Consider the following 26,970-nt stretch of genomic DNA (forward strand, 5'->3'; position numbering starts at 1 on the left):
CACTGATAATGTCCATTAAAGCTTGACCAGAGGCCGGTGGACAATGGCATCTCTGTGGGAGTCAGTGAATGGTGGAGTAAAAGTGAGGATGAGGATGTAGTCACTCACACACGCACGCACGCACACACACACTAAAACACACAGACAAGCGCACATGTTCCCTGTTGAGAATAATTAGGAGTGCTGCTGTGAACAATAGACAGTCAATAAAGGACCCGAGACACACGAACACTCTATTCGTCCATTCTCCACCTCCATCTTAATCCCCAAAGTGGAACACAATCTGTTCCGTGATGTTCACTGATCTCTGATTTGTTTGTGATTCTTTGGAATAATCCGTTCAAGTCAAAACTGTTACCACCATAAAACCTTTACGAAATGTTTAGCCAACCTTTTAAGTAACACATGAACACGATGTGCAAAGTTCTTTCTGTACAAAACAAGTTATCCTAACGTTTTCCACAAGGGGCCACATGCAGGACAGTTTAAAAAGTGCAGGGGGCGCTGTCACGTGACAAAAAACCTGACAAGGGAGTCAAAATATAAAGCAGAGGTGCACTCAAAACGTTCTTATTTTCATGAAAAACTTGCAAAAACATAATTGTACGATGTTAGGTTCATGAAAAATAGTGGCAAATTAAAAGAACCAAAACAATCATGTCAGTCACAGTCATGATGATTGGACACCACATGATTTTTAGATAACAATACATAATTCATGTTTTATTTACTTGGAGTAATTTCAATCCATAGCCTAGCTTAGTGTTTCTCAAACAGTGGGGTATGTTAAATTGTTGAGGGTGGGGTACCTGCCAACGTGTACAAATTTTTGGTACTCAACATGCAGTTGAATACTCCCTTGACTCTTGAATACGCTTGTATAATCTCCAATTTTTTGCATTTTTCTGGTTTCGGTTTCAAGTTCAGTCTATACAGTACAGCTAAATGAATAGATATTAGCAGATTATCAGTTTTTGTAGCATTTCAAATCAGGAGGCCCCAAAAAAAAATGTTGTCTCTTGGGGGGAAGAGGGGTGACAGCCAATTGTCCGACTGAAATTTTTGGCGACTCCAAATTGTCCGTAGGTATGAATGTGAGTGTGAATGGTTGTTTGTCTATATGTGCCCTGTGATTGGCTGGCGTCCAATCTAGGGTGTGGATAGGCTCCAGCATGATCCATGCCCGTGACCCTTGTGAGGATGGATAGACTGGGCAAACTAAAGAAGACTTGATGGCGGAGGACACAAAAAGTAATTATTTTTATTATATATTATTATATATATTACATAATATAATATATATATTATATTATATAGTTTCCGTGCAGCAGAAATGATGTGTGTGTTCTGCACAATGACTTACACTGCACATCTTTTTACCGGATGTAATTACAGTTAATATCGAGCCACACAATAAAACAATTATATTCCTGCAAAGCTTTTGTGTCCTTCCCCTCATATGAATCTAACACTATCCAAGATTCATTTTTTATTACTTATTCATTTCATCAATGCCATCGCTTTATCTCAATAATGGAACAATTACAACAATTTCCATTTCACCTACAACCTTCAACAATTTCAAATTAAAAAAGAAGATCCTAAAGATCTTTACAGGTTCGGCAAACGTGTCATATTTTTCATTATCATGTTTAATATTATTTTTAGAATATTAGTTAGGATAATACCAAGCTGCAGTTTGAAAACCCCTGGCCTCCACATGGTCATCATCGGGGACAAACATGGTACGAAACACGGAACAAACATACTTGGACAGAGTACTCGCTAGATTGGTTAAAATTCCACTTTTTTTGTAAAGATCGTAACTGCCGGTGGATACTCTTCTCCTCTTAACCCTCTTCTTTAAATACCCTTAGGCGAAAATGTAAAAGTGTTGCCACAAGCCAAAGAAAAAGTAGCCCCACCTGCAGGATTTAGGTTTTGTGATGCTTGTGTGACAGGTTGATAATCATGTGATAATGTGAGTGTTTGATAACCAAAGGCATAATTTTCCCGAAAATCTGGACCACAAATTTTTCAAGCTTTTAATAGTTAGGTTTCCACTGTACTTTCCTGCATTCTGTCCACCTTCTACCTCCATTTATGTATTCTATTGCTTTTATCTCTGACATATGACTCTTGTCTTTTTGCATTGCAAGCTGTCTCGTTTATCATATCTGGCCCCGTCTTTGCTTCACATTTCACCGGACTCCATCTCTCTCTCTCTCTCTCGCATCCCGTCGTTGTGTTAAGTCGAGCAAGCCAAGGGTGATGCGGCGGCGGAGGCGGAGTGCCACAACAAACTGAAATCCATCCCGACATTTTAGAATCAGTGTCACTCACACTACAAGGTTAAACATAGCTTGGCCTAATGTGCTGTCAGATAGTAAATGTGGTGTTGCGACCATGCACCCCTACCCTTTGCCTTAGAAAGTCCACACACGCTCACTTTCACACAGGAACACACGTTTACCTTGGAAACCTGTGAATTTGTACACCCTAAAGGTCATCATTGTATGAGATATTATTAAAAAATATTTGATATTAACTCAGTTTGCATTTGTATAAAGTGTGTCCAGAGTGCAGCCCAGGGGACATTGTGGAGCAAAGTAGAAATAAAATAAAACAAAAACATAGAGTAGCATAGCATATAAATAACAAATGAACACTTTAAATAAATTTCATTAATTGAATGTACGAGGTGGTTAGCACGCAAGCCTCACAGCTAAGAGACCCGAGTTCAATTCCACCCTCAGCCATCTCTGTGTGGAGTTTCCATGTTCTCCCCGTGCATGCGTGGGTTTTCTCCGGGTACTCCGGTTTCCTCCCATATTCCAAAAACATGCTAAATGTGAGTGTGAATGGTTGTTTGTCTATATGTGTCCTGTGATTGGCTGGCGACCAGTCCGGGGTGTACCCCGCCTCTCACCCAAAGACAGCTGGGATAGGCTCCAGCACCCCCGCGACCCTAGTCAGGATGAGCGGTAGAAAATGAATGAATGAATGAATATCTGACTGTTTCCAAAGACACAAATTGGCAGCGAGATCAACCACTACCACTTTCAGTCATGTCAAGAATCACGTCTTCAATGAAGGTAAAAGTAACCTGAAATGTTAATTTATCCAGTTCATTCATTATCTACATGTATTTATATGAATGTTTTTTGTTTTGGCTTTTCTTTCACTGATTAATCGCATTTACATTATTTCTTAGGGGAAAATTGATTCGGTTAGCATTTGCTTGCAGTCCAAATTTCTAGAATGAATTAATTACACTAACCAAACCTTTCTCCAATATTTTTAAAATATGTATAACGATACACTGCTTCTTTTGATTTTCATGAAAATTCACAGTCGGGTCTGGAACCACTCAACTGCGATAAATGAAGGACAACTGTAAATATATTACACATAAACAAATAAAATTGAATTACATAAAATAGTTGTTACTTAGTGTGTCTTTTTTTCCGACTCTTGTGTTTAATGCTGGGTGGTTTCCTGCAGTATTATATAGAAAGTAGAGCCAACTAGCCTGAATACTTAAATGAGGTACACATTTTATATTAAGGGATTTGCAAGTAAAGACTTGGTCAAGGTACACAATTAGCCCACGGGCCGGATTTTGGGCACCACCGGCTTAAGTAAAGTCCATCTCAGCACCTTTGTGATGGACACAGTGACACAGAAATGGCCTCGGGGGCGCATCGGCCACCGTCTTGACAATAGTCTCAGTGTGTGTGAGTGACACAGAGTGCCTTGGGGGACACAGAGAGGGCGTTATACTGGTATGAGTGTGCACGCTAAGGAGGGAGGACAGTGCACTCTTTCTCTCCCACTGCGCAATTTCTCATTCACTCTCTCCCTGACGCAGAGCGACTCAATCATTCTCACACTCTGACTCCTTTGACGCAGAGGAAGAATGGAACACAAGTGCTCCCTCACTCCCTCTCTTTCCATATGTGTGTAGTCTGCATAATTAATATAGCTTTCAATTTCTTTGAGCTATGAAATCTGCTTTTGGTGTGCAAACAGACATGTGTTGATGTGTGCGACGGTGCTCGTGCATGTGCCATTCGATACACCAGAGACAGCCAGCGCACAGCCGGGCCATCGAACGGAGAAGGAAGAAGGGAAAGAGGCGAGTTAATGAGAAGGCAGGGGAGGATTCAGCTCATTCCCATCAATAACCTCACATCACACTATGCTGCTTTGGCTCCAGTTTCCCGATTGCCTTTGAAAATTACAGTTGGGCATTAAGAAATTACGTCTGCCGTCGCATCCGGCACTGAGCCGAGCCGAGGAGTCGGCCTGTTTAATATGCAACTTCTGGCATTAAAAGATAATGTTTAAAAATGCAAATTATTCCTCAGCGTCTTAAGGACGATAGTTACGCCGGGGTTGGAACTAATGTTTGTTGCATACTGAGACAACAGGTGTCCACTAAACTAATTACTTATTCTTATTGCTCTTGCTGTACAATAATCTACAATATATGCATGTCTACTTTTATGTGTGAGGCACACATAAAACAACAACTTTGAAAAATATTTACTCTCCTAGTTGCCAACTACGACCACCACAAATCAAATGACCAGCCTATGTCAACGGTGGAAGACACCGAGTGACTGCTCTCTTCCTTGGAGCCCACCTTCGTGCTACCTGGAAGTCTTGCACTAATGTACTCTTTCATCCAATGTCTCCTTAAGGAAGGAGACTACCATTCTTCCATCCTCTGTAAGTTTCATGGCTAATATGTGTTCACATCCTGGACTGGTCATATACCAGTCAACTGCAGGCACACAGGCAAACAACCCTTCACGCCCACACCATTGACCAATCCACAGCTGCCAATCAACCCAACATGTCTTTGTTTTGTAATGCAGGAGGAAACCTATGCAAGGGGAGAAGATGCTAAGACCACAGAGTCCAGTAGAGATTCAAACCCCAATCACATTCCAACCGAATTCCAATTCAAAAAATATGTTTTGTCGCTTTTCTTTGCACACTGCATATATTCCACGAGACTGGACTAGTTGCTACTTTGGTAGCAACTAATGGGGATCCATTAGTAATAATCTATAATCCAGTCCCCAGTTAATCAGTTAGTTTATGAACTGCTTTTAGCAACACTGATCGTTGCCTTACTGGAATTTGGATAAAATACAACAACAGCAAGCAAAAACTTCTAAATATTTACTGGTTATATTTAATTTAGACATTGTTATATGGTCCAGCATTGCTTGGCTGCGCCTGCACCATTAACCCAGCATGCTAACCCAAGCAACGGGAGGGGCTTGTGTAGCAAATGCTGCTAAATCAAACAATGGTGATATATGGAATGATAATGATATCCATGGTTTAACAAGCATTAAAAAAAGTTGCAGACAGAGAAGACAACTCTATCATCAGAGCTGATGAATTGTTTAGAATGTAACATCAGTGACCTGCTTTTTGTCCATTTGAGAAAATAAACCTTCAATAAAACAAGAATAGATGTTTTATGAGTTTGAAAAATGGAGAAAGCATTCATTGTTTACTTTCATTAGTCCTCCCAAGCATTCGATACGGGTCTCTATTTGCGCTGCATTCTATTCATAATCTCACTTGTGGAGCTTTCAAACTGTGGAAGCGAGTCACTCATATATTTATTATATATTTTGTGAGGGGGAGGGAAATTGGATATAGATTTTCTGCGCAAGACGTGAGCCTGCTGTGAAAAGAAAATCACTGGACTGCAGAATGTTGGATGCATTTCGAGCAAAAGTTTAATTGGAAGTCTATCTCTACCTCACTATCCTTCACAGTGACTGTAGCCACTGGAGACATTTCATTGCAGACATCCATTTTGAGCATGCCGTAACAGCATTCACAAGAAAGTTTTTGATATATTACACATACTCAGCCATGGTGATGACGGTCAAGGTTTAGGATTCATGCGATTCACACCAATATTGTGAAGCCATTCCAACGCCTTATGAATATTGTCATTCATCGAGGTCAGTGTGTACCAATAACTTTCAATGAAGAAGGCTAATAACGTAAATGCATTCATCTTTATACTACACTTCACAAACATATTAAACACATTTTAAATTGTAAAGTGTATAGGTACTCACCATTAATGAATGATAATAAAAAATCAGTCGATAGAACAGATTAATCAAGTGAGACTTCTAGCCTTTAGCCTAGTTGTCAGGGTAAGCGCTATAATTACTCTTCCGTCTGTTGTGGCAGTGCTTCCATCTTTCTCTAATGCAGCTAGTGGTGGTATGTGGCTTCACTACGCCACAAGCCGCTGGGTTGTCCCGGATACCTGTTGGAGTAGGTTCCTCCGAGCTGGTCTACATGACTGAAATTCCACAAAGATGACATATCAACTTATGTCCACACATTTTGAGGCCTGATTGCTGCCATTTTGCACTGACGGCATGTAATTAGACCATCATATTTTCTCAGAGAAAAAGCTTGAATGGGCTCGTATTCCCACACAGATTTTTTTTAAATACAGAATCTGCAAATTTGGAGGGATGTAAGTGCTGAATCAAGAATAAGTAGGCACCAACTGTAGTGTGTAATACAACCACATTTATTTGAGTTTATTTGACACTAATGGTGCAATGATTCAATATAATCAAGTAAACGTTTTGTTCCTTTTTTCTCTACACATCTTTTATCCAACAATATACGTAAGTGACAAAATGTGACATTATGTTTAGTATATACTTTTTTTCCACACTTTGAACCCTGCGTTTTATATAGTAATACGGCAAATTTATGGTCCTGTTCTAAACTCGCAAGAATTCGTATGCTTTAGAACAGCCCTTTTGCCCTTGATGCACACACCCATCAAGGAAAACACACAAATATAAAGGCCATCCACCTCGCAACCTTTGCTCAAGTCTTCCAGTGGATCCTGACAGCGAGGAGCAGCGTCAAAAAAATCCACTATCACCAAGGAGTTGCAAAAGGCATGACTACTGTGTGATGGACAGGACAAGTTCAAGGGCTAATTTGCCTCAAGACGAAAGAGACAACTGAGAACCACAACAATGGGGAGAGAGACTGACAACGTGTGTGACAAAGGAATTAGAAAGCTGTTCAATTCCGACGCTGAAGAAGACAAGGAAGATGGCAGCTTCTGCACACATTGCTATTAAATCTTCAACTGTGCTTGTGATTTAGGAAGATGAATCATCTGTGCACTAAATATGCTATTTTACAGCGTGGATGCCTGCGGATTGTAGACCTGCTGTGTATGTGTACAAAGATATTTTTTCTTTCTAAATTTAAAATATAAAATAGTGTGCATATATTAAATATACATAGTATGTGGCCCCCTGCCCAATATTGTTGACTTAATGTTGACTTCAAAGGTTTGCCAACCTCTATTCTAATGAAATGACATGAGAATGTAATGAAATGTGTCCATCTGGGTAGGGGTAGGGATGCACTTTCATTAGGGATGCACAAGCCCCACTTGTCAGAGAACATGAATGTACTCTGGTTTCTTAATAAACAAAATATTACTCACATTCGCTGACAAATAAATGACTCATATTTTACTGTGATCATGTGACGGTGACATTGTTTCCTCAAAGTCATGCAGAGAGACTCTACATGCATATGCAAGTAAAACTGAACTGCTTTCATATTCAATTAACAATTAGTTTATTCAATAATATCAGCGTTTGATCACACCGAAAAGTTGCACCGCTTTGTGTTTGGGATTTACTTGCAAGTGTGACTGCATCCACAAAGCTGTTACATTTGTGCTTTAAAAAGAATCAAGGGAAGGAAATAAGAAGAGGGGGGGATAAAGGAGAGAACATGGTGAGGTGAAATACTTGCTTCAACATATTTTTTGACAGAAGGCTCCCTGCAACGGCTCTGCTGGGTTTAAAAGCGTAGACGTCAGCAGAGGCCGGCATTAAGGAGCGCTCTTACAAATCACATTCTAATCAAAGTCGTCTCTTTTTAAACAGCTGTGCAAGCTTTCATGTTAACACAACATCACGCCCGTTGCTTTATTCATGCTTTTAAAAGGGGACTGACCGGTGAATGAGCATTTGTGTGTGTGGCTGTCACTATCAGTGGCAACACACTACCCTTGCTTCTAATCTTACAGTGTGTGATATTCATGTATTAAGTGTGTGCATATATCAGGTATACCATTTCAGGTTGCCGAGCATTCTTTCATCCGCACGATTAAAGGTTGCTGTTTCATCCCCCATGGAAACCTCTTAAGGGCCCTCATTTGGCAGGTACATTTGCATGACTTTGATTAAAACATGTTTGTGTTATATCTTCACATCTGATATTCAATATGTTTTTTTGGGTTGGTTTCATTTTCCCATTTTTTCCCCCTTAGTGCTGTGAGTGGCTATCTACATAATAGCTGTGCTGTGTATTCAAGAAACAGGAGAACAGAGACTTTTAAATAATGCACAAGTGATTTGCGCCAGTGCAGCGTTGACCCATTAAGAACCAACTTTGCTGTAATGCTGTGAAATTGGTCTGCTGAAGTGGTGCCAAGTTGTTGTTAATTTTCCCACAGAACATTTTGTTTTGGCAATAGACTTGCATGTCGACAAGTGAAAACATGTAGTCAGTGCATGTACAACTAAAGTGCTGAAGTCTGAGGGCACCACCAGCCTCACAGGAATCATTCCGACATCGTAAGACACTCAGTCTTAGACAGATACTGGTGGAGCATGAGCTAAGGAAGACATTTTTGTAAGGCTTTAGATAAAAATTAGACTACAGGGTTCTATGTTTACGAGAGGTGTCACGAGACACCTCACTCACAAGATGAGACGATGTAGGAGGTTGGGTCCACAAGAACGAGACGAGACATGATTTTTTTAAAAAAAGCACAATGAGAAAAATATGAATGGTCAAACTAACTAAGTCAAAAAAACAATGCAGGTGTGTTTGTTGTCCCACAAATTGATGCTCAAAGATATTATTGCCAACAGCATAATAACAATACAGCTCACTTGTATCCTTGTCGTTGTCTATTTACACCAGAGCTGTCCAGCTGTATTTTAATAAAATAAAAATTTCTACTAAAAAAGATATCTTTGTGTTTTTATTAGTTATTAGTATCAACATATTAGCTTTTTCTAGTTCCATGGATGGATGGATGGTGCTGCAATGCTGCCTCTGTCCACCTGAGGGAGCCAGCAAAGACCAGAGGGAGACTGACATCATTGCAGCACCCCAGAAGGTACCAATGGCTGCTTTGCTTGGATGCAATGCACTGAGGGAAAACATGATACTTTTTTCCATATTTTAAACTTGGTAATATAAAATTGGTTTTACTAGCTACCTTTTTTCATGTTAAGTTGCTGTGTGATGAGTTTAGCGTTCTTTGTAAGATGACAATGTGCGTCATTTTGAGTAATGACCTACTGCAATTTCCTGTGGATTGACAAGATTATCATGAGTTCACTCATAGCTCATGATTGGTTCCTGCCAAAGAAAGAGCTACAGATTCCTCACTTACCAGCAGCACAGTATTTAAATGATTAATAGTAAAGGAGATATCACAAGATGAGAATTTAGCCAAAAATTAGCCACACCGCCAAAAGATTCAACTTTTTTTTTAAAGTAGCACTAGTATTTCTGGTAATAAAAAAACTTATATAGAGTATAGTCACTTGAATAAAGTTTTTATGAGGAGGGAACATTTGACCTTGGTTCGATTTTCATTATTTCCTATGAAAAAAGTGTTTGAAAATCCAAACAAATCAAAGGTGGACCAGTGAAGTAGAACAGATTGTGTTTGCCCTTCGGGGTTCCACTGTAAATACGAAAGCTTTGCTATAACAATACATCTAATAGAAGCCATGTGTGTATGCAGTATAGTATTCTAATGTGTTTTATTGACACCAGGAAGATTTCTCTCCAGTGGCTTGATGGGCTATTTCTTGTGGTTGAGCTCTAAAGTGTGTTTATTTGTTAATGTTTGCGCCAATAGCCTTTCTTATCTGATCGACTAAAGTGGGGTTGCAGAGAATGGACAAAAAAGCATGCACACATCCACTCATAAATAGCTGCTCACATAGATTAAGGAAGGCGTGGGTCAATAGTATTATCTAGAGCATCACTGCCTACTCACATTTATGTAACTTCCACAGCGCAGGTAGAAAGCTTTCATTCTCCCGTCACTGAGCGTGGACTCAAACTGCCCCCTCCCCTCACTTCACCAACCTTAGACCCACATACCTCATTTTTATCCTTTTTTACTCCATCTCCTGCTTCTCCACCAGTTTCTCGCCCCTGGGCGATACCTAACAATGGGATCCCATTCACCACCCCTCAAGCTCTCATTGGATTGGAGCATCTTCTTTTCTTCAAGTCGCCTGATTTCATCGCTTCATCTCCCTACATGGCTCTTAAAAGCAAAGCCCTCCCTCCTTCCCACTCCTCTTTGTGGTCTCAATTTTGATCTTCCGATTTTTTATCTTCAACTAACAATTCTAAAACAGATGGCTACATTTAGCCCAGGGCCCCAACATTGGCTTTGGACTAGAGCTCAACCATGGCCATTCTTTTATGCTCACACAAGATCTAATAAACAGATACCGGTGAGAAATGTGCTGAATCTGGTCGCAGCAAAAATGCATAAAAAACAATTGTGCCGTACAGATATTCCCACTTAAGGCCAGTTCCTTTGTTCCTTATCTAATACAATCACAAAAGTGAAAAGAAAAGTGTGATCGACTTTAAGTACAGCCTAAAAAAAACAGAAGAGGGTTGTGGGAGGATTTGTTCAGAGCCATTTATTAAATTTAAGGACAGAATTAAGCTCTATTGAAACAAAAAATATTGGGCGTTATTAAAAAAAATTGTTTTTTAAAAGATGGTTCCAGATATCCAGATGGAGAGTGATGAAAAGAAATGAACACACTTCAAGGGAACTAAGAGATCGATCAAAAGGAAGACAGACGGTGGAGGAGGTGTTTGTTTGTGTGTGTGGTGTTGGGGCGAAAGGGGGGGGGGGGTATTGGAAAGAGCCTTCTTTTTATTGGCTGAGTTACAGAGCATTAGGTTCAGAAACAGGGAGTGCAAGAGTGCAGGACTAAGACAGTTAATGGAACAGCCAGTTATTCGTTTGGGGAGAAAAAAAGATAAATGTTTGTTTCACTTTATGTACTCAGGGTATAATGGTACCCGATTATCACAATTCGATATGTAACTCATTTTCAGTGAAGTCACAGAAACATAAGACTGCATAGCTTTTATGTAAACGGCCTTTTGATTTTAAAAATAGTACATAAAAAAACGTCTGGCAGGTAATTCTCAAATGAATGTAATTCCCAAAAAATAAAATATACATGATAAAGGTATGAATGTGAGTGTGAATGGTTGTTTGTCTATATGTGCCCTGTGTTTGGCTGGCGGCCAGTCCAGGGTGTACTCCGCCTCTCGCCCAAAGACAGCTGAAATAGGCTCCAGCACCCCCGCGACCCTTGTGAGGATAAGTGGTATAGAAAATAGATGGATGGGTGATATGCAGGTTATTTTTTCTTTAAATCCGATTCTTTTACGTGGTCGTTCACATTATCAAACGCAAATATGAACGCAAAGCCTCTGGAAAGTGACGTGCATGTCCAAATCAAATCAACGACATTTATGTCTGTCGACGGAAGTAAACATTGCTGAAGTATTTGTGCTAGTGATGTGCGATACCAGTTTCAGAGGCAATACTGGGGATAAATTTAGGCTGGTATCGGTAATACCAGACTACGATTCTATGTGCAAATACACCTAATGTGTCTAGTAAATTTAAAAAGTAGTGTAAAGTATTTCCAATCATAGCGTAAAGAATATAAGATGTTGTAGTAATTTCTTAATATATTTTAAACCTATAAGTATGGAGTCAAAGGTATCACTGATACCTATTCACTGATTCTGATCCTCCTTAACATGTTTGTGAGACTTTGATGAGAGCTGCTTCGCTATAAAGATATATATATAAGAAAAACTGATTTGACTAGAGTACACTTCGGTGTGCGTCGGCCCATCTGGAACTGATTAATGACGGTAACAGAGGTGCCATCATATACTCTTCTACTAAATCAGCCTGATTTGCTTACACTGGAATGTTTACCTAATCACGTTCTAGGTGGGCACTTTTTCTGTTATTTTCCAACTAGCTCATTCCTTTGGGAAGAGTGTGATTTGGTATAATCTTGCGGTCAGTGAGCTAACCCAAACACAAGTGAAAAACAACATCAACATGCCAAGCAGAGGCAATGATTCGTTGAGACTAAACAAAGTTGATAGGGGAAGGGCAATAATGCAAACCATTCCCACAGGGCCCATTGAATTCCTACTCCATCCGACATTCACAGGCCAGGTCAGCAAATGTACAAAACCTCACCTGAGTCCCACTGCGTTTGACTTGACACCATCTGAAACTGTTCTATTTAGTTGTGTTTCAACCCATTCAAATCTATTTGCGTCAACTGAATTCAAACAACCCTTATTGCACTGGAGAGTATTTTGCGTAGGTGGATAACGTCGGTCTCCGGCCAACTAAACTGTCATGAATGCCGCTCCGCTGCGAGGAAGAGTGTGTTTTGTTTATCAATATTAGGCAATGTTGCTCAACCCCCAGATAGCCATTAAGGTAATGCTGCAAGGCAGGTGCATCGAATGCAGAGCTACAGTGAAAAGTCTTGAAGAAAACAAATCAAAGGAAGCATCTCAGCAAGGGGCTTGCTATGCAGGTCTTTAAGTGTGTGAGAATGTGTGTGTGCAGGCGTTTGTGATTCAATTCAGTGAGAATGGAAGGAGAAAGTGATGTAAGAGCTGGAAAAGTTTTTCTTCTGACTTGTGTGTCATCACATTCTTATCAGTCTGCTTTCTGGTGGAGGGGACGTAAAAGCGTAAGGAGCTTTGTATGTGTATGTGTGTGTGTAATTATGCACCATTATGTCCTCATAAGTGCGTGTTTCACCAGGCGGGTCTATGTGTGTGTGTGTTCGTTGCAAGAACGCATCTGTCTTTGTGTGTAGTCTATGTCTCATCTTGTCTGTGAGTGGGACTGACATTCACACATTCTTGTCATTTTCTCAGGGAACTTGAAACAAAGGCCAAAGAGGGGAGTTGCTAACACGGAGACGTTATCAGCATGTGTGTTTTATCTGCTGTGGTCAACATACTAGACAGACATAAAACTTGTAATCACATTCCAGTACAGGGTGACCTTGATGCATCAGGGAAAAAAATACCACTTCTGTCCTCCTGCTTCCTCTGATTCCCTTTTTTGTCTTACAGAAAAAAAGTCATGCATAGTGATTTAATGTCATCGACACTGAGGACTTACCACTGACTTCCATTCTGTGAAGCCTATAAACTAGCCTTAACCCTTACCTAAATACCTCAATAAAGCCTTTTGAGGTCTAATCCTCATATTCCGTGGAGGACATGCGGATTTACATGATGATGATATGTGTGCAGAAGCAGCACAGCAGCTCCATCCCTTTTTATAATGGAAGTGGAGCACTATGGCACTATGGCTGCTACCAAAAACACTTCATGTTGCTCAAAGCAAGTCCACAAAGGCATGCTTGAATGAGTTGGTGAGGGGGAACCCTGAGTTCGACCCCATGAAACATCCCACTACAATGTCAGCATTGTACACACTGCTATTATTTCACACTACGCACCAAAAATTATTGATATATTTTAGGAGAAATCATTATTCCACTCATTAATTTTATATACCAGCTATACTTTTCAGGGTGAAACGTCAAGCCTATGAAAATGTAAAACAACAACAATTAAAATCAAAGACCAGTGTTTAAAGTTTCCAACACAATGTCTTGTAGTTTTTTCCCGTCTTATTGTGTAATTTGCAACTAAATTGGGAATAGTATGAATAATATTCAGCTTAACTGTACTATATTTTTGACTGACTTTAAATGTGGCTATGGTAACAATGGTAAACATTTCCTAAACAGGATGATGCTTTCAACATCTCTAAAATGTATAAGAACAGATACTGTGTGGCCCTCTGAGAGTGACCCCCGACCTCCCAAATGTGTTTCCGGATGAATGGACAAAGCACAGAAACACTTCAAAATCTTGTAGAAAGTGGCTTCCGAGAGTACAAAGTGGTGGCTTGACCAAAGTTCAACTAGCAAAGATGAGGTACTATGAGATTAGGGTGTACACTCACACAAGGCCAGAGGTCAGCAACCCACGGCTCCAGAGGCTCATGTTGCTCTTCAGCCTCTTTGTAGTGGCTCCCTTTGGAATGCTTGAATATTTTTTTAAATGGGAAAATGCACGTCTTTGCAATGAGTTAACAAAAATAATCCAACTTTGTGTGAGACTACTGCATCCTGACTAAGTTCTGAGCAGGCAGGCTGCTATTCAGTTCTCTCACACACCGGTAAACATGGAGGAAAAAAAGTTATACTTTCCCAGAGCTGCGGCATGGGAACTTGTTTGCGCCAGACTAAACATATCAGGTAACCCTGATTCCAGTAATTTATACATACATTTATGTAAGTTTATCTTCAATACAAGCAGGAGTACTTTTTACTACTTTGATACCCCAAAATTCTGTCAAAATATGACGGCCAAAACCATGGGAGACTATTTTGCTCGGCATGCGAGCTCATCACAGCTGTTAGTTGCCAGCTAAAAGAAACAGGCTGTCAATTCACTTCAGGCATCAAGGAACCAAGATGATACCATGATAATAATAATAACTAGTTGGCATCCCTTACACATACACACTCACTGCACTTTTATTTGTTGTATTCTCTTGTTAGAGTTTATAAGACGTTGTTTTAAACCTATTTTGTGGCTCCAGGTTATTTTTCTTTTGTGGGCAAGGGGGTAAAATGGATCTTTTCATAGTAAAGGTTGCCGACCCCTGTACTAGGCCAATCGTACCGTTCTTGGGCCCAAAATCCTGCATGTGGTTAGTGTGGGGATACTGATCCCATTCTCTGGTATGGTAGCAAATGAAGGGCGAGGTTACTGCACCATTACAAGCACATGCACGTATACATGTCATAGAATGTCAGATGCAATCAGTCCTCTCCAGTTCTTAATTATACCCCATATTTCATAATGGAAAATAGGAATACTCAAAATAATCTATATGGTCATGCTTTTGCACGTACGGCGTGCCATTTAATTAATGCAATAACTCCTCCCACATGTTATAAAGCCGCAGTCAGAGAAATTGCTGTAATTCAGCGGTGTGATGGCCAAATCACGGATATGCAAAGTGAGAGCATTTGAGCAAGGGGGCCCGGAGAGGAGAAGCCCGTCAAGGCATGAATGGCTTGTATGAATACACCCTTACTCTTCTTATTGTCTCTGTTTTCTGTCAAATTGTGTCCTAATATTTTTGTCCAAGCCAGAAACATATATAAAGAACCTTTATGCTAATGTTTAAAAAATAGAGAAGCTGCATAAAGTAAGTAGTTGAAGGTGAATTGAGCCAAGTGGTCAAGGCTGAAGGCCATCGCATATTATTTTCTGGTTTCTTCCTGTTGAGAATTTGTGTTGTGTTTGTTTTTAGCACAACACATCAAATCAGGCAAATTAATTTCTTGGAGAAGTGCAGGAGGCAATCATTAGTGACAACAACAGAGACACCTTAAAACCCCAAATATTCCCATGTAATGTTCCCATATGAGTCATGCGTAAATCAATAATCAGACGGCTCTGAACACAAACGCGCATCTGGATCCATTTGAACCTTTCTTCAACCCCGTCTTCCCAATCCTCTCCCACGTTCGTAGCTCATGTTCCCACACTGGTGTCCACTCACTACATCTTCGCCACACACCTCCTCCGCTCCTCAGCTCATTGTCTCTAGGTCACTAGATCCATTTTCAGTCAGACTCATTGGCCGATCCACGCTTCGGTTACCTTGTCCTACTAACCCCTCGCTTACTCCTGTCTCATCACCTCCCCACCTAACTCACCCCTCCTGAATTTATGGCTGCCATGAACTCGCCGTGACTTTAATGAATGTGTCAGTGTTTTGGTATCATGCTGACAGGGGGTTACGGGTTGGTTACGCTGGCTATGTAACATTCAGAGAAGAGACAGGGAGGAGCGGCTTGTGAGCTTCCCTGCATATAGACGGCTGACAGCACCTTCACCCCTACGACCTTAATGTGGGCGCCTGAGCGGATGCGCTCAAGTGACATGCCGGCCAGAGTGTCAGTCCATGACAGACGCTCATCATATTTAATCCTGAGGGGATTTTGCAGAAATGAAAAGCTGCTTTTCAATTTTATAATCCTTTAGACCTAATCGTTTCACCCACATCCGTCCATACAGTCCAATTAGATGAACAAGACCGTCCGGATTATTCGCCTGCAAACTCATTTCTGTAGTTTGTCCTTGGTGAGCCTGTGATGACCTTCTCTGGTTTTGTCGTCTAGGGAACTAAAATTGCATCGTCAAGCCAGTTGCTTCCTTTGCAGTCTTAGCCTTGTTAACTGGGCATTGATTAGGCCTCTGATGTGTGTGCGTGTGCCCCTAGTTCAATAACATTCAGCTAGAAAGAAAAAAACGGTCACTCTGATAAAAGAAGCAGTAGAAATGAAAAATGCTGACTCAATGCATGTGAGGTCAATGCGGACTGAGGGATGACACAAAAGTAGCCTGCCCACGCATATGGTGAATACAGCGGGGGAACAAAACAAGCGCCAAAGGTGAAAGTCAAACTGGAGGTAAAAAGCAAAAATAACGCTGCGTTAAAGTGAGAAGTGCTCCTCAAGGTTACGCTGCACTGATACAAGGAGTAAAAAAATAAAACCTGACACAACAGAAATGGACACAGCCGAGAATTGATTGAGGACATTAGCCAGGATGTTTGGAAGGTGTGTGTGTGTGTGTATGGTGGTTTGAGGGCAAAACGGGGCCACTTTGCCCATATTGACTGCAGTGCCATGTGACTGCTGTGATCATTAATGTGTCCTGATGCCAACGGGTATCCTGATGACCCACATCTCAGCAGTCCACTCTTACTCTCTGGCTGCCACCCAAACCATCTCTCTCTCTCTCTCTCTCTCTCTCTCTCCTCTCACAACCTCCATTTGCTTGGAAGCCATTGTCCATCTTCTTTTTTTTAATGGGCATTTTTGATACTAACCAAAAAATCTTGCAACGTGCATCAAAGGCCAGTGAAGCACAATGTTTCCTTTAACGTCTTAGTCCAATCCAACTCATTCATTCTTTAAGGGATACTGAATCATTAAAACCATATGCCAATATCATGTGGCATCTTCTGGCCAAGAAACATTACATAATGAGAATGGAGACGCTTGTTTCTGTAATTTATCCAATATATGGATAATGCTTAGTTTTGACTCGACTTTCAATGTCGACAAATGAATCCAGCTCTTAGTATGATGCAGTGCACTTCAACATCATGGCAAACTGCAACAACAACAACATGATAAAAATAATAATAACAACAAATAAATTTTTTTTTAAATATCATTATTGGCGTTCCCCAATCCCGAGGGCCAGATAGACGTATGCAAACCCTACAGCCTTTTCTATTTGGGCTTTTCTATTTGCCCGGCTGAGCATTGTTACATTTGTAAAGGCCCGGTTTCTGTCACAGCTCTTGTCCTGCCATCAATTTTCTATATGGTTTATCCTCTTTAAGGCTAGAGTCTATCCCAGCCAATCACAGGGTACATGACAAGTATTCCCACTCACATTCACATCTACGAACAATTAAGACTATAAAAATAGCCTTAATTCTGATTCAAAGCGTGACTGGTTTGGCTGAACTTTGACCAAAGTTCTCATCACTTTTTCCTCTTTATTAATCAACATATACATTTTAGAAAAGACTCTAAAAGAATGTGAGATCACTTTCACCTTGATCTTCATCTCCAAATTGCATTGGTTCATCAGTGCCGATAATAATTTGTTCCAGGTGTTAGTAAGACATTACGTTCAAATGCAAGGCAGGGACAGATGGACAAGACAAAAACACAATACACCAGACCACTGTGGTGGTGGAGGTATTTAAAGAGCCAAAGCCCCTTAATGCACTGCTTTACCATGGTGTTTTTTTTTATCTGATGCAATCTGCCCCTCATCCAGGATGCCCACTTGCTTTCATCCGCCTTTTTAAGCAATATTTCTCTCCTATTTGGAACTCCCTAATGGGCCTGATGATGTGCTGACATCAGATGATGAGTTTTTTTTTACATTTTTTTTTTTTTACAGTTTTTACTGACCCAGTAAAGTAGCTTTGAAATTCAAACTCCCCCCCCCCCAACCCACCATCATCTTGTTTACTTCATCTCCCGTCTTCGTAACCTCCTATAATACTCTCCCACTACTTGTCTGCTGCTGCTCCCAATTCTGTCAGCGTCCCAGCTCACTTGCATTCACATATAAAATGCATTTGAATTAAGTAGTCCCGCGAGCACACAGTCGGGCCCCCACCAACCCGCTGGTGTCAACAAAGTGTTTGTGTTAACGAATTCAGACACATACAAGCAGCCACGGCCTTCAAAGCGAGGCCTGACTGGGTGTGAGATATTTTGGAGGTGGACACAGAGGAGTTAATTACTCCTTAAGATCAATAATTCATTATGCTGTCAGTTTGTGTGTCTGCAGTTCTGTCTATGTGTGCTGGCATGTTTTGAGTGCACGTAAGCATGAAGACCAAAACTCTCACAGTAAGCATTTTCTTACTCTGGGAAAGGCAGATTAAGAGGATTGACTCTGTAATGGATTAACCTCAGAAGTGTGTGTGCATATTAGTTGCGTGTTTCTGTATGTGTGTGTGCGTGTTGAGCAGGATCAACGGGGCCCGTGCATGAATTGATTAGCCTAAGAAGCTCCTCTGGTTCCCTTTTAATGACCACATCAGCATTTTTGACCACGGGGAGGGGATAAATGTAGAACTGTCAGTCACAGAAGCAAGACACCGCCCCTTTAAGAGGGGTTTGCTGTGACTCAACCATTGCTCAGAGCAGCACTTCCCTCGGACTAGAGAGGCCCTGCTGTGTCAGGGTGTCTAAGATGATAGATGATGCCTGTGAGTGTGGGTAGAAGGTCTCTATACAGTCTCTATGCAGTATTTATTTGTCAGCGGGACTTTTGACTTTTAACTGCAGCTTCCTGCGTGCACACAAGTCAGAACCTTAATTAGCTTTGCAACTGATATTTTTCACGGAACACACATCTACAGTAAAATCAAGAAAGAAAGCAGCTTAGCAACACTGAAACCCAAAATGACCAATTAGCCTTTGGTTGGCAACTATCTTCCCACTCCCTCTACGGATATCCATCTGAACTCCTCAGGGGGGGTTACAGAAAATGTCCCTTGTGTTATATACTGCTAATGCATGACGTTGAGCGCACACATCCAAACAGGAGGATACCAACACATTGCTTTCAGGCTTAATATGCTTACACACAAGTGCATTTGTGTGTGTGTGTGTGTATGTGTGTGTGCCAGAGCACACGCTGCTATTTTGCGGAGATAAAACGGTTTTTAGATGTGAGCTGCGGGGTGTGCGTTAAAGTATGTCAGCAGATATGTGAATAAGAAGACATGAAGCTGGGGAGGAGACGACAGCGATCAGGCCGCGTGAAGCGGACAAAGAGCGAGACAGCCAGTCAGAAAGAAGTGGCTTAGTGTCGATATTTAGCATAGTTTTGAATTTAAACAAAAAAAGGACGAAAATCTAACCAAATTAATGTCTGAGTCTCAAAGCATCCTACCTGCTTGTTATACTTGTTCCCAGTCTGGCAGCCATACTCTGAGCACTGGTCCGATCCCAAGGACATGGCGTCTCCATTCCCGCTGCCCCCGCTACTGCTGCTGCTGGAACCAGTGCTTCCCACGCAGCCCCCACTGCCTACAAAGGTGTTGGAGGGTGGAAGTTCCTGCACTGCCTGATGCTTCTTCCCCTCCGCTGGAGGTGAGTGAGGCTGGAGGTTGACGGCTGGGAGAGGTGAGCTGGACTTGTAGTGTCTGGCCAAATCCGGGCTTGACTGATGTCTTCTACCGCCGCCCATCCTTGGGCTGCCGGGGTCACCATCCACGGCGCAATAGCGTGCTGCCAAGCGCTCGCTCGCACTGCTCATATCCTCCTCCTCCTCATCATTGCCGTGGCGGCGAAGTCCGTTGACAGTGACGATGCCACTGTAGAGTGACCTGTCTGACTTCCCACCTCCAGCCGCTACACCACCACCGCTACCGTTGCGCTTGTCTCGCCGAGGTTTGCGGCCTCGATCGGATCCTCCACCGCGACCGACCTGTGGTTGAGCCCCTGAAGGACTGAAGAAATCTTCTTCTGGCTCCTTTTTACCGGCTTCATAGCCATTCTTGCCTTGGGCGCCACATTGCCTGGCGGTGACTACAAGGAGGATGACCAGGATGACAGCTGCGGCTCCAGCCAGTACACCAATGGCGACACTGAGGCGCTGTTTGCCTATTGCACGATCACTGTCTGGGTCTCCTGCAATGTCCAGCGATAGTGGAGCGAGCAGGCTTCGGGTCACCTGGAATGAAAGGAACAAGAGACAACAGAAACGTTTAATCTGATGTCAATTTCAGCCCCTTGGCGCACGGTCATTTTGTGACATGAAAAGGTTTGTGACAAAGACAATGCAATAAATAATATAATAATATCGTCTTTGGAAAACAGCAATTGACATTTTTGCCATCTTGCGAAGCAAACCACTGCAGAGATGTGAGCGTAGAGCATTCCTACGTAAAATCTGGGATTTATCCACTTGTACTCTTACCATGAATACGCATGAAACCTAGTAGTAGAAGAGTGAAACTACAACTAGTTATGGCTGTGCCTGCCGTGTCATTTTGCGTGCTTTACAACTTGACCATCAAAATTAAAAGTTATTGTGCATAATGATATCCTTTTTATTGCAAACGGCCAGTCATTAATTCATTGGTAGGCCATTCTTCCATCCATTTTCTATACCGCTTAGCTTCATTAGGGTTATGGGGTATACTGGAGCCTATCCCAGCTGACCTTGGCTGATAAGCGAGACACACCCTGGACTGGTCGCCAGCCAATTACAGGGCACATATACGTAGACAAACAACCATCCACACTCACATTCATACCATGAACAATTTAGAGTTGAGAATTAACATCAATATTTGTGAGGATAAGCGGTAGAAAATGAATGAATGAATGAATGAATGAACATACATTGTTTTAGACTAGCAGGAGAACCCAACAGACTCTGGGCCAAAACAGAATGCGATCCAGAATTTTCTTGCTCTGAGCAGGGAGACAAATCACTCATAAGGGGGGGAAAACCTTTAATTGACAATGACAACCACACAGTAGGTGTGAGACACAAAGAGACATCAAACAGCATCTTCAGCTTAATTAAACCCATCACTGTGTTTTACTGTGGGATCATTTTCATTATTGCCAGACACATGGCGTGTCATTAAAAATATGCTGTACGATGTCGCGGATGCAGCATTTCAAGTCGGTGACTGTAATTGTCTGTGTCATACAGAAAATGGACAGGATGAAGCCCTTTAAAGCCAATGTCAGAAGGTAAAGGAAACTGCACACCGACCGCAAGGTCACACAGTAAAAGAAAGAGATGCATTCAATATAGGCACACAAACAAAAAAGAAAGAAAATGAGTGGATCCTCATTACAAGCCTTGTCTCTTCAGATATACAAAGCTGCTATTGTGAAGGAAAGTGTGGGAGTGGATTTGTGCAGGATTTGTTATCCCTATTTTTCCATGGAGATTTGAACGGATAGTAAACATGCATTTCTTCTGAATGATTTTTATTGTCCGAACAATGTTTTGCACCCTTAATATAATTTGGTTCATGATGGACACGACATCCATTTATGGACTCCACTCATATCTAATATGGTCATTACAAGAAAATACACAAATAGAGTGAATACTGGTTATGGACTTTTGCGCCATGAGATTCAGTTCGTTTTGTCTACTCATGAATCAGTAGATACCGCATCAAGAGATAGACAACTAGGAGGACACCCAGTAGAAGGTGAAAATGAAAACACTGGGATGTATATATCAACACAAATGATTCTGACAAAGCTTATGAATCACATTTTTAAATTCCTCTATTCACAGTTTTATTCCAATGTGCACTAATCTAGAATGGGTTCTTGCTCTGCACAAACAGTGGTGTACAAAAATGTTTGTACCCTTCTCGATTTTTTTTTTTGCATGTTTGTCACACTACACAAAATATTTGTCAATGACAACACAACTGAACACATAAAGCACTCATTAAATTAAAGTTTTTATTATTAAGGGAGACGAAAATCCTAACTTACATGGCCCTGTGTGAAAAAGCCCCCTAAATCTAATAACTGGTTGGCCACCCTTAGCAGCAACAACTGCATCAAGCATTTGTGCTAACTTGCAATGAGTCTCTTACAGCGCTATGGAGGAATTTTGGCCCACTCATCTTTGCAGAATTGTTGTAATTTAACCACACTGGAGGGTCTTTGAGCATGAACCAGCATTTCAAGGTCAAGCCACAGCATCTCAGTAGGATTCAGTTCAGGACTTTGACTAGGCCAGTCCAAAGCCTTCATTTTGTTTTTCTTCAGCCATTCAGAGGTGGACTAGCTGGTGTCTTTTAGATCATTATCCTGTTGCAGAACCCGTATTTGTGTCAGCTTGAGGTCAGGAACAGATGGCTGGATATTCTCCTTCAGGATTTCTTGGTAGACAGAAAATTCATGTCTCAATTTATCACAGCAAGTCTTCCAGGTCCTGAGGCAGCAAATGAGCCCCGGACTATCACACTACCACCACATTTTACTGTTGGTACAATGTTCTTTTGTTTTGTTTAATGCAGCATTACTTTTACGCCAGATGTAATGGGACACACACCTTCCAAAGATTTCCACTTTTGTTTCGTCAGACCACAGAGTATCTCCTCAAAGGTTGTTTTCTGGCAAAATTGAGATGAGCCTTAATGTTCTTTTTGTTCAGCAGTAGTTTTCGTCTTGGGACTGCGTGTGAAGGCTGTTTTTCCCAGTGTTTTTCTTATGGTAGAGTCATGACCTTAACTCTGGTAGGTGAGGTCTGCGGTTTTTTGGAGGTTGTTGTTTTTTGTTTTTTTTTTGTGACTTTTTTGTGAGTCATCGCTGGGGTGATTTTGGTTGGCCAGCCACTCCTGGGAAGGTGCACCACTGTTCCATGTGTTGCCATTTGTGGATAATGGCTCTCACTGTTGTTTGCTGTTGTACCAAAGTTTTAGAAATGGCTTTACAACATTTTCCAGGCTGATAATGCTCAATCACTTTCTTTCTGGGGGGGCGGCAATGGGAGGGGAATCACTTTTTGTAGGTAGGTTTGGATTTTTTTCCTCCCTTAATAATAAAAGGTTACATTGAAAAACTGTATTTTGAGTTCAGTTGACTAAGATTTAACTATTATTTGACTAATATTCAAATTTGTTTGTTTGGTGATGTGCAACATTAAGTGCGTCAAAAAAGTAAAAAAAAATAATACACCAATGCAACACCTATCAGTGAAATTTCACGATAACCAGTGTAGTTTTTCTGCTTACTAATGAACACACAAACAGCCTTAACAGAGCTGAAAACAATGCGTCTTGCCTTTGTGCCTTCTCATGTAATGGTGATAACTATGCTGGGAAAATCATTAAGCACATACTGTACAACACACACACAGAGCCAGGCTACATATGTGTGCGTGTGTGTATGTATATATATATATATATATATATATTTTTTTTTTTTTTCAATACATATGTATACGTCCACACTTACATGAGTCCACAGTGTAAGCTGTCTGTTACTTAGACACCTTATTATGCAGCCCTGACATGTCTCAAAGCTCATACGACAATTTCTTCTTTCCTGCCAAGACTGAAAATGATATACTCAAGTAATCCCTGCAACATTCTGGCGGCTTAATAATAAGACATTGCTGGGAATGAGTTGCAGAAATAGCAAGGGTGAAGGTGAGTGGGTGTTCCAGGTTGGCAATAACCAAATAAAATAAATCTACCCTTCAATACTGATATCGCTGCAGTGAATGGTGCACAGTGTAATATTTTTTGTGTATTATCACCTATTTGACTTATTCAAAAAAAGATTCACTTTTTGCAAATGATTCCCATGCAAACTAAAAGACTGCATGACATTTTGCCACATTGTTCTGGCTTGTGTTTTACAATTGATGTCTTGAACGTCTGTTGTATGCAGTGTGTGTGTACATAAAGCAGTAGATCGTGTAAGGTTTAAGGTGGGACTGCACTCAATGTCAGTGTTTACAGGATATCCTTCCAAGGACATCTAGCTATATAGTCTATACTGTACGTGTGTACGTTCCAATGCGTCATTCAAAATCCATCTGAAACTCCCAAAGGACTACATTCTGCTGCATGAGCTTTGTTCCAGCTGAGCTTAACGCTACCATCTTTATGTTCCACTCTCCTGGGACTTATCTGCATGCCACTGCAGATGCTGCGACTGTGGCCACTTCTCCTGTGACCACACTATTGATCCAAATTTAGAAAGAGTCTGATCTTAGTTGTAGTTTAGAGGCGTCAGCAATTATAATTCACTTAACACTTAATTATCCAGGTGCTCAAAGCTCAAAACCTCTGAAATGTTAGTGTCAACTACCACATCTTTTAATGATGTGGGCAAAAGGGGAATTTAACAGGGGCAACTTAAAATGAATTCTAACTGAGAAGGTGAATTAAGGCCAAACTGATAATCAAATAATAATATTTGTTCTGTAATGTTTTGCAAAAGCACATGATTTCACAAAAATATATGTCTCTTCTTGGGAAACTTAAAATCACTGAAAAGGCTTATTTGTTTGGCTTGCGTTCAATCATCAACAATAATTGTTTTACTAAATGCAGTCAAACATCGGCTTGTCCAACAAAAACCACTACAGATGAAAAGCAATTTTTCCGAAAGGGAATTATGCAAATCTAAATCTACACCCTGCACTGGTCGCTAGACAATCACAATGCACATATCCACAAAAAATAATTCATACTGTGGTGTGTCGATATACCTAAAGACAATTTGAGGTCGGCAATTAACCTAACACACATGTTTTTCCAATGTAGCAGGAAACTGGAGTACCCAGTACCCCCATACACACACATACAGAGATGCACAAATGAAGAATTGAACCCAGGTCTTCCCAATTTCCTGTGTGGCCAACATGCTTAAAAATAAATTTTACAGAGAATATACAGCAAACAATGTAAAATATTTATAAATGACAAATGGATGGAACCTATTGTTGATGCTGACTCCCTGTTCATCCTTCCAGGACGGAGGTCAATAATGTTTTTCAACTTTCACATATTGCTGGCCCTCTTTTTTTAGACCCATTATTTGGCAGGCACACTCAATATATAATAATAATAATAAAATCTAATAATAATACAACCCCACAGACAGTGAGTCATCATCAATTTTGTGGAAAAATACAGTACCAAGGAAAAATTTAATCATGAATAATATTACAATTGTCTGGCCTGGTGGAGTCAAAGACATGGATTAGTCTGTTGAAACCTGGTTTAGACACCATTCACTTGATTTTGGAAATGTTTTTAAATGTTAAATAATTGCTGATGATATTGCTTTGATGCGGCTGTTAAAGTTCAGATCCAAGTCCATTACTACCCCTAGATTTCTAACCAGATGATTAGGTTTTTGAGAAAGCATCTCAAGATGACTAATAACATTTTCTCTTTGTTTCTGTGGGCCACAGACTGATTTAAATTTTGTAAGCCTGGGAAAGTTGTTTTGCATCCATACCCTGGTCCGTTTGATGCAGTGACAAAGAAAAATGCAGACCTGAGTGTCGTTTGCATAGTTGCGATAGGACACATTTCAGCTGTGTATTAGCTGGATTACAGGAAGCATGTATAGATTTACAATAGTGGTCTCAGGAATGACCCTTGGGGAACACCACAGGTCATAGCCATTTGGTCTGAGACACAGTTACCAATTCCAACAAAGTATTTCCTGTCCTCCAGATAGGACTTGAACCAGTTTAGAGCGGTACCAGAGATTCCCATCCAGTTGTCTAACCTCTGTAAGATCACATGGTCAACTATCTAAGGCAACGCTCAGGTCTAGTGGAACTAAAACTGAGACTTTGCCTGCATCTGTGTTCAGCCGTATATCATTAATCACCTTTTCTCAGTGCTGTGGTGTGGCCTAAATCCTGATTGGAAAGTATCAAAACACATTAGAGGGGAGAAAGTCAAAAAGTCAGTCACATTTGGAAAGCAATGTGACAATGGTAATGACAGGTGGCATTAAAGGCAACATGCCTAGATGACCAAGGCCATTGAATCAAGCACTAATAATATGGTATAATGTGGCCGAGCTGGTATGAAAGTCGTCTTTGATGACAATACGCCTGGTTTGTAAGATTGCAGGGAGGAACTTGTCGGAGTAATTGAGTAGAAGTCAGCTACGAGAGAATACCTCTATCTCATAATGAAGTCAAACTGAGTGGTGGATAGATGCCAGATGTAATTAGGGAGGAAAAAACGCCTGCTAGTGCCACAGCCTCGTGACAGAAAATTGGTCTTTTTTATCTAGCAATGCCGGTGTCGGCTAATTAGCGGCAATACAACGCTGTGAAGCCTGAGCAAGTTATTTTAGTCAATGTCGACGTGGTACAACTTTAACACGCTTTGTATATCAGACATGCAGTTTTGTAAATCGGAAGAGAGATTTCAGAGATCATAATGATGCAACAGCAAGCAGGCAGATTTTAGCGTAACTCGGTGTGCGCCAGCATGGCCATGACGAAAATGTCCCCTGTTCAACTTTGCACCTGATCAGTTAGATTGTTGATTTAATGTGAATATTTTATTTCCTACTAAATGAATGGGAGAGCGATACCAACTACAAAGGCTAGTTGCTCTGACAACCAGAAACCTTTTTTTTTTGGATG

The 26,970-nt window shown here is 40.9% G+C and overlaps 1 protein-coding gene across 1 annotated transcript in view; it reads right to left on the bottom strand.

Annotated features, from left to right (window-relative positions):
* Positions 1-26,970, bottom strand: part of pcdh7a (protocadherin 7a) — a 54,291-nt gene that overhangs the window by 19,801 nt on the left and 7,520 nt on the right. Inside the window, exon 4 of the mRNA XM_058069931.2 lies at positions 19,744-20,526. Coding sequence (XP_057925914.2) covers positions 19,744-20,526 — 783 coding nt within the window. The remainder of the gene's footprint in view (positions 1-19,743; positions 20,527-26,970) is intronic.

This window comes from Doryrhamphus excisus, linkage group LG9, assembly GCF_037039965.1.
Source record: "Doryrhamphus excisus strain RoL-2023G ecotype Guam linkage group LG9, RoL_Dexc_Guam_v1.1, whole genome shotgun sequence".
NCBI classification, from domain to species: domain Eukaryota; kingdom Metazoa; phylum Chordata; class Actinopteri; order Syngnathiformes; family Syngnathidae; genus Doryrhamphus; species Doryrhamphus excisus.